This window comes from Amblyomma mixtum, chromosome 10, assembly GCF_055824585.1.
Source record: "Amblyomma mixtum isolate Tamu chromosome 10, ASM5582458v1, whole genome shotgun sequence".
Classification (NCBI taxonomy): Eukaryota; Metazoa; Arthropoda; class Arachnida; order Ixodida; family Ixodidae; genus Amblyomma; species Amblyomma mixtum.
In genome coordinates this window covers 7,215,049-7,227,397 of record NC_143021.1, presented here as the reverse complement: position 1 = coordinate 7,227,397, position 12,349 = coordinate 7,215,049, and the positions used below count along the sequence as shown (strand labels likewise).

At 48.1% G+C, this 12,349-nt stretch overlaps 1 protein-coding gene across 2 annotated transcripts in view; it reads left to right on the top strand.

Annotated features, from left to right (window-relative positions):
- The window catches only part of AGO1 (protein argonaute-1), a 46,855-nt gene that overhangs the window by 20,398 nt on the left and 14,108 nt on the right, over positions 1-12,349 (top strand). For both annotated transcript variants that reach the window (XM_089563994.1, XM_089563995.1), the window contains 2 exons: positions 1,209-1,292; positions 2,005-2,881. In XM_089563994.1, the coding sequence (XP_089420120.1) occupies positions 1,209-1,292; positions 2,005-2,881 (961 nt within the window). The remainder of the gene's footprint in view (positions 1-1,208; positions 1,293-2,004; positions 2,882-12,349) is intronic.

The window sequence follows — 12,349 nt, the reverse complement described above, 5'->3', positions numbered from 1 at the left end:
CAGATGTATGCACTAAGAGACAAAGAGGGCAATATCATTAGCGATATGGATAAGATAGTTAAAGTAGCCGAAGAGCTCTACACAAATCCATACAGTAGCGAATGTAATCAGAATGTTATTGAGAGAGGCTGTACCGCACAGCAATGGGACATCCCGCCAGTAACGAAGGAGAAAGTAAAGAAAGCCTTAGTAGCAATGCAAAGGGGGAAGGCAGCTGGCGAGGATCAGATAACAGCAGATTTGTTGAAGGACGGAGGGCAGATTGTGCTAGAAATATTAGCCACCCTGTATATGCTTAGCCTTTTAACCTCGAGTGTACCAGAAGCTTGCAAGGACGCTCATGTTATCTTAATTTATAAGAAAGGAGATGTCAAGGACTTGAAGAATTACAGACCGATCAGCTTGCTGTTCATTGCCAACAAGGAATTCACTAATGTAATTGTTAATAGAGTCAAGACTTACACTTCAGTCAACCAAATGATCAGGCAGGTCTTCATAAAGGATACTTAACGATAGATCATATTCACACTATTAGTCAGATGGTAGAGAAATGCTCAGAATGTAACAAAGCCCTATAGATAGCCTTTATAGATTACGAGAAGGCATTTGACTCAGTAGAAACCTCAGCTGTCATGCAGGCATTGTGTAATCTGGGTGTAGAAGAGTGTTATGTGAAAATATTGGAAGATATTTATAACAATTGCATAGCTACCGTCGTTCTCCATAAAGTCAGCAATAACATTTTAATAAAGAAAGGTGTTAGGCAGGGTGACACGATCTCGCCAATGCTCTTCACTGCCTGCTTACAGGAGGTATTCCAGGGCCTGCTTTGGGAACAGTTTGGGATAAGAGTTAATGGAGAATACCTGAGTAATTTGCGATCTGCTGATGACATTGCCTTGCTAAGCCACTCAGGACATGAACTGCAAGCCAAGCCACTGGGAGGCATTTCCTGAGAGCCTTCCTCTGAGACATTGATGGAGTCATTCTGCATGACTGGAAGCATCTGCTCTGGTCCTGGATGTGTGGCGTCTTTTGGAGAGGTGCCCTCTCAGTACTGTATTTTCAGGTGGATACTAACTGCCTTCTCCCGACTTTTTCGTTCGTTTGCAAGGGGGCAGAACTTATACAGAGGTTCACCTTACAGGCCGGAAAATGCAGTGGGTACCATTGTGTCTGTCTGATGAATGCGTGGGTTTCCCCTGCAGGTTTCCCCTGCAGCTGGAGAATGGCCAGACGGTCGAGTGCACAGTGGCCAAGTACTTCTTGGACAAGTACAAGATGAAGCTCAGGTGAGCTGCCACCACTTCTTTGTTCTCATCTCTCCTCATTGGGTTCTGCAGAAGAACCAGTGATGCGCGCCAGAATAATGGGGCTGTGTGGACTTGAGCAGCGTCCGCGGTGTTGGCTGCTGTGTATGAAGTGGAATGTAGTCATGTGTGCAGAAAACCAGTCTCATTTTAAATGCACAACATGCCAGCCATTCGGAAGTCATTGTAGAGGCCTCAGAAAAGGGTGGAATGTTCTGAGAAGATCAGACTTTAGTGAGTAATGCTAGGATGTAGGGAAAAGTGCCAGCTCTTGAACAAGGCCAAGATGGCGGCCGTTGGGGACACGATTGTGGGAAGCAAAGGACATGTTCTGCCACATTTTGCCCCGAAGTCACAATTTCGATGCTTTGGAGGTGTACCATGGTGTGATCCATGTATTCTAATGTTTAATGCATCTTTTTGAAGAAGGAAACTCGCAATAAAATTGGGTGCCTATGGTAAACTGCTTGTGCCATATTTCTTATTGCAGGGCAGGGAATTTAGGCAACTGAAGGTGTGTGCTGTGCAGTACATTTCATTGCGCCAGAATGATTCAGATGAGAAATTCTAATGCTTCATGAAATGCTGTCCAAATTGCAGTCAAACAACAGAGTGTCCGGTGTTAAAGCGTGATTGAATCGAGTCCTAGCAGCAGAGCAGAGCATTGTGAGAGCAGAGTGTCCCCCCCGTGCAGGTATCCGCACCTGCCCTGCCTGCAGGTGGGCCAGGAGCACAAGCACACCTACCTGCCCCTGGAGGTGTGCAACATCGTGGCCGGCCAGCGGTGCATCAAGAAGCTGACCGACATGCAGACGTCAACCATGATCAAGGCGACCGCCCGGTCGGCGCCTGACCGGGAGCGGGAGATCAACAACCTGGTGCGCAAGGCGGACTTCAACACGGACCCGTACGTGCAGGAGTTTGGTCTGTCCATCAGCAACACTATGATGGAGGTTCGGGGCCGCATCCTGCCTCCGCCAAAGCTGCAGTATGGCGGCCGGACCAAGCAGCAGGCGATCCCCAACCAGGGGGTGTGGGACATGCGGGGCAAGCAGTTCCACACGGGCGTCGAGATCCGCATCTGGGCCATCGCCTGCTTTGCGCCCCAGCGCACCTGCCGCGAGGACGCCCTGCGCAACTTCACCCAGCAGCTGCAGAAGATCAGCAACGATGCGGGCATGCCCATCATCGGGCAGCCCTGCTTCTGCAAGTATGCCACGGGGCCCGACCAGGTGGAGCCCATGTTCCGCTACCTCAAGTCCACCTTCCAGGGGCTCCAGCTGGTGGTCGTGGTGCTGCCGGGCAAGACGCCCGTCTACGCCGAGGTGAAGCGCGTGGGCGACACCGTGCTGGGCATGGCCACCCAGTGCGTGCAGGCCAAGAACGTCAACAAGACCTCCCCCCAAACCCTGTCCAACCTGTGCCTCAAGATCAACGTCAAGCTGGGCGGCATCAACTCCATCCTGGTGCCCAGCATCCGCCCCAAGGTGTTCAACGAGCCCGTCATCTTCCTCGGGGCCGACGTGACCCACCCGCCGGCCGGGGACAACAAGAAGCCCTCCATCGCTGCCGTGAGTTCTTCCCTTTGCTTCTTTGGCGGAGAGGAGCCCAAACAGGCATCGCCTTTGTCGTTTTCCGAGAGTGTCCCGCTGAACGAACCATGCTTGAATAGAGCGATAGGTATGCTGTGGGACTGCAGTAAGATCTCACTGGTGCAGTCATGGGCCACGCAAGTTTCAGGATGATACGAGTTGGTAAAATTCCGTTGTGTATCTCATCTCATCCGCCCACCTGACTTTCTGCCACTCATTATGCGTAACTACCGTATTTGCACAATTGTAAGTCAACCCCACCATGTCACATGTGAGTGAAAAAAAAAGTCTTAGAGGTCGCTTAAGCTTTGCCTTAAGGGGGGACACAGCTCTTTGCAGCCGAAAATTGGTCAAAAAATCGTATTTTCGACCTTTCCATTTTCACTATCCTGACGTCAATGCGCAGCTATCCACGAATTTTCATTGAAAAATACCGCCTAATTTACGCGTTATAGCGTTCCGAAGACGTGAAACAGCGTGCGCGGTCCTTTAAATTGAGGTCTAATCGCACCAAACTTGGACTGCCTGCAGTTCGAGAAATACGCGCTCCGCTGGCGCCATTTTGGTTTCCTTTGAAAGGTCTTGATTCAGGCTATTCCCATATTCCGTTTGGCAACCATGAGCAAGCCCTAGAAGCAGTAAACAAACAAACTTGAGCAAAGCGCACTCTGCTATTGGTTCTCGAAATCATGTGACCAAAATGGCAACTTTTGGTTGGTTGACGACGTCGACGGCTTGCAGCCCGGCGCCATTTTGAGTGGGTCGGGCAGTCCCACTGTCACGGCGAAGTGAGGTTCGTCGCGCGCTAAGTGCGAAATATTGAAATTTACGCAAAGGTTAGGCTAAAAACACTGAAAGGGAACGAAAGGTAGAGATCCGAAGCGCGCTGGGAACGCTGTACCGTTGCATCCTGGTGTCTACATTCAGCGACGAGACGACGCTCCGCGACGGCGCAACAACGCCATAACCGGCGGTGCTTATCGTGACAGCGAGGATTGAACACACATCCTGAGGGAGCGAAAGGCAGAGATCCGAAGCGCGTTCGGTGCGCTGCATCGGCGCATCCCCTTATCTAACAATCAGCGATAGAGCGCCGACGCTTCGCGATGACCTGATAACGCCATCGGCGGCGGTGCTTAGCGCGACGGCGAGGAGTGATCAGGGCGATTCCTGCCGCGTACAGACAACATAATCGTGACTGTGCAGATGAAGAAGCAATACCGAAGCAGCTTCCGTTAACAGCCAGCAACGGCGCGACAGATCGAGCTTTCCGGTAAAGCTGGTGGCGCGGCGCCAGCGGCGGCCGCGAAACGGTGTCCGCAAAGCGCAGAATCGGAAACCTTGACGAAATAAACTTGCTTCTCAATGTTTTTAGGGGCAAGATGAGCAAAGAGCGCGTATCGTTCGTTAGGGGCTGACTGCGATCACAGCGCCGGTAGAATCGCGCGCCGCAACTTGGGGGAGATCGCAGTGCAAAGGCACTCATCTCGGGTTCCAGCCTCCAGACTATGCCATCTGTTCGCCGGCAATTTCCTTGTTGCAAGCGCAATTACGTCAATGGGAAATGGTTCTTCCACATCAGAAACGAGCCAGAACTCACTTCAGTGATTTCTAGTTATCCTTGGTGCCACGAAAATATGCCAAAAATGTTTCTCTCCTTTTTCTCAAAACTGCAATTTTGGCACATTCAGAATTTTGGAGGAGCGATATCTCCAGTTCTTTATCAGCTATTAGTATAATTCTTTTTGTGCTAGAAAGATAAATGCACAGGTTGTGCAATAAGGCTAAGTTTAAACCACTGCTTCCTTGGGAAAATTTTGAAAATAAATCTTCTGTCTCAGTCTTCAAAATGAGCTTTTTCTCTGTCATGTTTGACTGGCTGTAACTTTCGTCCAAGTCGTCCTAGAATGCTCTTTTATGCCTTATTGCACTCCTTGGTGACTCTGGATCATTTATAAATACAGTCGACGACCGAAAATTCGGACGCCTGATTTTTCGGACATGCTTGATTATTCGGACTTTTCGCGGCACCGCGACATGGCCCATAGAGCCAATGTGTAAGAGCGCTTGAAATTTCGGATGCACCGCAACTGACCACTCGATTTTTCGGACCTCGTTCGCACTCGCCGCCAGTACCCAAGCCGCCATATAATGTGTACAGTGGAACCTCATTAATTCAGACTGCACGAGATATCGAAAACTTGATCAAACAAAACGAAATTCAATCTTAAAGGGAGCCTCTTGCGACGCTGAAATTCTGCGCGAGTCGGCACATTGCGCTCGCGTGTTTTCGAATTCGTACTGTCCTTGAATGTCTTCCGCCGCACGAACTTGAACCGTAGTCTGAGTTCACGGAACTCATCTGTGCCGAGTCTTTAGTCCCGAACACGGAACGCGAATACGATCGCGGAGGCTACGCGCACGCCGTGGCCTCCGCGATCGAAGCGCGCTTCGGGCGCGCCGCCGGATCTTATTGCGGCCGCGATCTGCTCCGGCGCTGCGCCGTTCGCGGAGGTCACGCGCGCGCACCGGAGCTTCCAAGTGCCGTCTATGCATGGCGCCGTGATCATTATCATCAACTTTTTTCTCCGTCGCGACTTTCCGCTGTTCACGTCGGCATCAGTATCGCCAGCTGCAGCCTTTCGTGGCGTGTTAGCATGCGTGTTAGCGCGTTCGCCGTGATAGTGGCTTTCGCGTGCTGCCGCCGAGCTTCACAGTTTTAGCACGATGGGCAAGCACCTTAAGCTACACGGCTGGGAGTTAGCTCTCGAACGCGGTCGGTAAGCGTGCGGCGGGCGGGAAATTCGACCTGGCCGAGAAGTGCGTCCGATGATGGTGCTACCAAAAGAGAAACACAAGCTGCAAAAAGCGCGCTTTCCGAGGCAAGCCGTGCGAGTTTCCTGAACTGGAAGAAGAGCTGCTCCTCTATGTGATGGAATTTCGGAACAACGGCTACGCGTTGACAGCGGACATGCTGCGCGGCTTCTTTTGGCATGAGCGTGCACCAGAGCGCAGCACCAGCTCAGGAGTCTAAATACTTCGCGAGTGACGATTGAACGTAGAATAAATGTCGCTCATTCCCTGGTTGGTGTGTTTTTACATAAGAAAATTTTTTTTTCGCACATCGCGTGAATGGGCCGCACCCCGAAAATTGGCCCTCGAATCTGGAAAAAAAAAAGCGGCCCTTATACGCTTTTATACGGTATTTCGCGCGGAGAAATATAGTCATGAGTAGCTTTAGAATGTGTGCAATACAACTGACCGCTTTCTCCGGCATACTGGTAAAAAGTTCGCGATTTTTTCGGTGAAATTTGATTTTCCGGACTGCCCGATTTTTCGGTCGTTTTCGCGGTCCCTAGAGAGTCCGAAAAATCGGTCGTCGACTGTAGTAATGTTCTCACACAGTCTTATGTTAATTAACCAAATGAAATAAAAACTGGTAAGGCGCAAGAAACGGGGACACAGAAGGCACACAAAACACAGGACTGACGCCAACTTGCAACTGGGGTTTATTGCATCTTGAGAACAAACAGCGCTTACAGACAAAGGACCAGAACAAGAAGGACACACAACTGCGCTGACTAACAACTTTTATTTGGGAAGGGAGCCGATCCGCACCTTTTATACAGAACTGGAGGGAATGATGCGCACGCGCAAAGATCAGCAAAGTGGGAGCAAGGAAAGAGCCAACACATAGACCAACTATTCTTATCCTCACTGATAACCAACAACGCAGCCAAAAACAAGCGAGAAAAGCAGGGGAGACAAAGGCAGGGAGCGTTAAGAAACAATTCTAAAAAATCTAAAAGATCCTGAACAAGCCAACAACCAACACGGCTAAACGAATGACGATGGAAGGTGACAAAGATAAAGGCACTAAAAACTGAACAGACTGAAGCATAAAAGGTGCAGGAAAAGCCTGCGGAAGATGTAAAAAATCGGCACGGCTGAAAGATGACGGCATTAAAAGCATTAAAACAGATAAAAGCAAAAACCTGAGAAGCCGATGAGAATAAAAACACGCAGGAAAGGTAGTCACTAAAAAAATGAAATTGAACAGACAACAGATCTCTAAAGACAAGCAATGAAATGAAAAAACGTGTGGGCGATAAAACCTAAGGTGAGAGAGATAACAGAAAACTTTTTACATAAATGTTTAGGATAAAAACCATCGTAATAAAAAACATGGGATAAAACCAAAATAATGCGCTGAATCAAATCGAAGCAGAGAGGAATGAACACTCTTTGTCTAACAGGGCAACTGACGGCGTGCTAACGCACTCATCTTTTAGCTTGATAATAGTGGCTGCGTTAATAGTGGATGCGTTAGCACGCCGTCAGTTGCCCTGTTAGACAAAGAGTGTTCATTCCTCTCTGCTTCGATTTGATTCAGCGCATTATTTTGGTTTTATCCCGTGTTTTTTATTACGATGGTTTTTATCCTAAACATTTATGTAAAAAGTTTTCTGTTATCTCTCTCACCTTAGGTTTTATCGCCCACACGTTTTTTCATTTCATTGCTTGTCTTTAGAGATCTGTTGTCTGTTCAATTTCATTTTTTTAGTGACCACCTTTCCTGCGTGTTTTTATTCTCATCGGCTTCTCAGGTTTTTGCTTTTATCTGTTTTAATGCTTTTAATGCCGTCATCTTTCAGCCGTGCCGATTTTTTACATCTTCCGCAGGCTTTTCCTGCACCTTTTATGCTTCAGTCTGTTCAGTTTTTAGTGCCTTTATCTTTGTCACCTTCCATCGTCATTCGTTTAGCCGTGTTGGTTGTTGGCTTGTTCAGGATCTTTTAGATTTTTTAGAATTGTTTCTTAACGCTCCCTGCCTTTGTCTCCCCTGCTTTTCTCGCTTGTTTTTTGCTGCGTTGTTGGTTATCAGTGACGATAAGAATAGTTGGTCTATGTGTTGGCTCTTTCCATGCTCCCCCTTTGCTGATCGGTGCGCGTGCGCATCATTCCCTCCAGTTCTGTATAAAAGGCGCGGATCGGCCCCCTTCCCAAATAAAAGTTGTTAGTCAGCGCAGTTGTGTGTCCTTCTTGTTCTGGTCCTTTGTCTGTAAGCGCTGTTTGTTCTCAAGATGTTCCCCAACCAACTCGCCCAGCAACACACCTTGCTAAAGTTTATTGCACCAAGCCTGCCTTTTATACCACAACCAAGCCATATCAACGAAAGCGTAAAACGTTGTACATATAAAACGGCAATTCATGCGACCACTGGCAATAAAGTAACGCTGATCATTACAGAATATAATCTAAACAGAGCTTGGGAAGCCAACTTATTTTCTGGCCAGCAGAAACACATCAACCAAGGCAAAAAAGAAAAAAGAAACAAGGCACTGGGGCATGACAAGTCCACTCTAACGAATTATTAAACGCGTGATGAAGGCGAAAAAGAGCAAAAAATCGAACAACTATGAGATAAAACCACGTGAAAAAAGATGACCAACAGTAACCCGGAAAAAACATGACCAACAATAACCCGGAAAAACATGACCAACAATAACAATAAGGAGGGATGAAGTCTGAAGATACAGCACCTAGCGTCAAGTGATAAAAACTGAAGATCAATCCTGAAGAACAGTCATCTTAGCGTCTAAGAATCTAAAAATTGTAAAACAACGAAAGAACGAAATAAGAGCACAAAACCAAGGAAAATCTGCGAACTACAAAAAACCTTCTATAAAAGACGTCTCGGCGCTGCTAAGCATAATGGAAGGCCTGCTAACGCATTTGTTGCCAGCTTTTTCGATGAAATATGCCTCAACAATTTCTCTCTCAGTTTTATCTTTCCCACTCTTTAAAAATCTAGTTTTATCGAATTCGGGACGGCAATTAGAACAGCTCTTGCAGTGGTCAACTAGGAAGCTTCTTTTGTTGTTGCGCAAGTTTCGGGAATGCTCACTTGCACGCTCATTAAAACAACGACCTGTTTGCCCGATGTAAACGAGGCCACAGCCAAGCGGTATCTCATAAACCACTTGTGTCCTGCATTGCGTGAACTTTTTTTGGTGTTTTATGGTGCAAGCCGGCCGCTTTTCTCTGTTGGTCATGGCACAAAATCTTGAAAGCTTACAAGGCGCGGAGAATACAACTTGAACATTATGTCTGCTCGCTATTTTCTTAATGTTATGCGACACCTTGTGAATATACGGTATTACTGTTACTGATGAATGCGATACCGGCTCCCTGATGCAAGTGAGTTGCTTGAGTTTCTGCAAAAGCATTTCGCACACAGCCGAAATTAGACAAGGCGGATAACCTGCCTGTTTTAGCCTTTCAACTTGAGTGCGAAAGCTTGTGGACAACATGTGGGGGCAAGATTTGTTTAAGGCAGATTGCAGGGAGTTAGAAACAATCGCGCGTTTTACAAGCTTTGAATGAGTGCTGTCAAATGGTAGCAAGCCTTTCTTAGAACGCGGGTTGTACAGCCAGCAAAGACCTTTGTCCGGAAACATTAACTTGATATCTAAAAACTGGAGTTGGCTGTCCGTAGGGACCTCCTTGGTAAACGTGAGACCCTGGCCGTGGCTTGAAAAAACGGACACAGTCCTCGTGACGGCAGTGTCTAGATCCTGTTCCGGTTGGTTGTGGTATAAAAGGCAGGCTTGGTGCAATAAACCCCAGTTGCAAGTTGGCGTCAGTCCTGTGTTTTGTGTGCCTTCTGTGTCCCCGTTTCTTGCGCCATACCAGTTTTTATTTCATCATGAACCAACTCGCCCAAACTAGAGTTTTACTTAATTAACCAAGTTTCCTCCAAACAAAAGACATACTTTCCATGATAAATATAAAACTTACTGCTGCAGGAGCAAACCGATTGCAGTTTTAGAATCAGCACATGAAAACGTACAAACAGTGAAGATTTGGTGCAAATCTGTCCATAAATAAAGAAAATAGTTCTAAGAGGGGTGTCCCCCGTTAAAGACCGAGCCACAAGGTAACGTTTCCTCGGCGTTGCGTCAGCACCTCAGCTACTGTCATTGCCAGAGCATGCATGTGGGAAGCATTAGTCTTTCGACAGCAGGGGCGAATTCGTGATGCCTCCTTGTTGGTTGTAACAAGGTGGGGCAGCCATTGCTGTTCATTCTGAGATGTACAGTGTAGCCCACTTATAACGATACCAGATATAACGATATATCGGTTATAACGATCAAATTATTTAGATTTATCAATTTTCCCATTGCCCCTATGTAAAAATAAACCACATATAACGATACGATTATTGGCGATATATCGGATACAACGATAGAATTTTGACCGCCTGGAAAGTATTTACTAGGTAATTTCGTATGAATGTTTGCAAAAAAAAATAAAATTATTTGAAGAGAACGAAGGGAAAAGTGCTGCAAATAGACCGTTGTGGAGAAATCCGCAAGGAGGCGATGCATGCGGCCTTTGGAAGTAAGCGCCATCATCATCGCAATCGCTGGAGAGAGAAGGTGGGGAGAAGGGGAGCGTTTGCTTCGCCGCCAGTCCGTTGGCCACCGCCGTGCCGTGCGAAGGGTGCGGCCGTATCGCTATCGCCACGATCGCACGATTGTACGTGGAAGATGGCGCCGACTAAGCGGACGGCGATCTCTCTCGCGGTGAAGCACCAGATTCACAAGGATTTCCGGCAGGGCTTCAAGGTAGGAAGCCTCACTATAAAGTATGGGCTTTCGCAGTCGACTATTTCGACCATAATCGAGGCTGTAGATGTCCTCGAGAAGGCCGGCTCCAGCGCCTCGACGACCAGCGAAAGAGGGTTAGAGACCCTTTGTACAGAGATGTCGAAGAGAGTCTCTACCAGTGGTTCCTGAACGCTCGCAACCGGAATGTTCAGATCACAGGACCGATTCTGTCTGCAAAGGCGAAGACATTCGCTTTGCTTCTGGGACGTGAAAACTTCGAGCGCAGCGGAGGATGGATCCAGAGGTTCAAGGATCGCCACGGCATTGTTTATAAAAGCGTCGTCGGGGAGGCTGCCTCGCTGGATGTGTCGGCGAAAGACGAGTGGCTGGCGACAAAACTGCCGGAGCTGTTGGAGCGCTATGAGGAAAAGAACATTTTCAATGGGGACGAGACAGCGTTGTTCTACGAAATGCTGCCTTCAAGGACGCACGCGCTCAAAGGGGACCCGTGCATCGGTGGAAAGCACAGCAAGGTCCGACTGACAGTGTTTTTGTGTGCCAGCATGGATGGTAGCGAGCGTCTCAAGCCGTTTGTGATTGGGAAATCCAAGAGGCCCCACTGCTTCAGGAACCAACATATTCCAGTCCGCTCTCGGAATAACAAAAAAGCGTGGATGACTCGCGACCTGTTTCAGAAATGGCTGCTCGAGTTTGACGGCGCAATGGAACGAAAGAAGAGGAAAGTTGTCCTACTCCTCGACAATTGCTCTGCACACAGCGTCAGCGTGAAGCTGACGTCTGTTGAGTTGGTCTTTCTGCCTCCGAACACCACGGCAGGTCTGCAGCCCATGGACGCAGGCGTAATTGCCAATTTCAAGGCCCTCTACAGACGTCGCATGCTCGCATGGTTGATCTTAAAAATAGACCGCTCGATATCGCCAGAGCATGCTTCCGGGCCTCCTCACCTGAAGGTGAGCTTGATCGAAGCGGTGCGGTTTGTGTATGGTGCGTGGTATGAGGTGAAGCAGTCCACAATCAAGAACTGCTTTAGAAAAGCAGGCTTCGTGCGTCCCGACTGTGCGGTCTCAGAAGGGACAGATGACTTGCTCCCCGAAACTGCCGATGTGGGTGCACTCTGGAATCATGTTGCCGCTTCCGACAACGGAGCGCTCTTAGACGACTTTTTGAACGCTGACAACGCTGCTGCTTCATGTGAGGAATTCACCGATGAGGCCATTGCCGAGGAGCAGCTATTGCGACAAAAAGCGGCATCGAGCGATGATGAAAAAAGTGATGACGATGACTGCAGCATTGACAACGATGGTAGTGACACCACCACGCCAGCTCCAATGTCTTCACGATGTGCCTTACAGTCCGTCCAGTCGCTGATAGGCTTTATGCATGGTACAGGACTGCCGCACATGTACGCGCAGCAACTAGGGACGATGCATACGGAAATAATTAAGCTTCAGCTGCCGCTCAAGCAAGCGCGGATTTCAGACTTTTTTAAGCGTGATTAACCTATTTATTCTCTTTATATGTACAGCAATAAAGTGTGCAGTGTTCTTTAGTGACTAGCTTTGTTCTTATCCGACTGAATCGTCGCTGGCAAGTAGGTAAGTCTGCATGCACGGGAAAATGCATGTGTGCTCTCGTTTGCTTTTTTTCTTTATTTTTTTGCGGTCCAGATATAACGATAATTGGTTATAACGATCGAATTTTCCGTTTTCTCAATATCGTTATAAGTGGACTGCACTGTAGTGCCATTGCTGTAGTGCATATTTTGACAGAAGAACTGCCCTCATCGGCCATAACTGTGGCCGTTGTAAGTGGG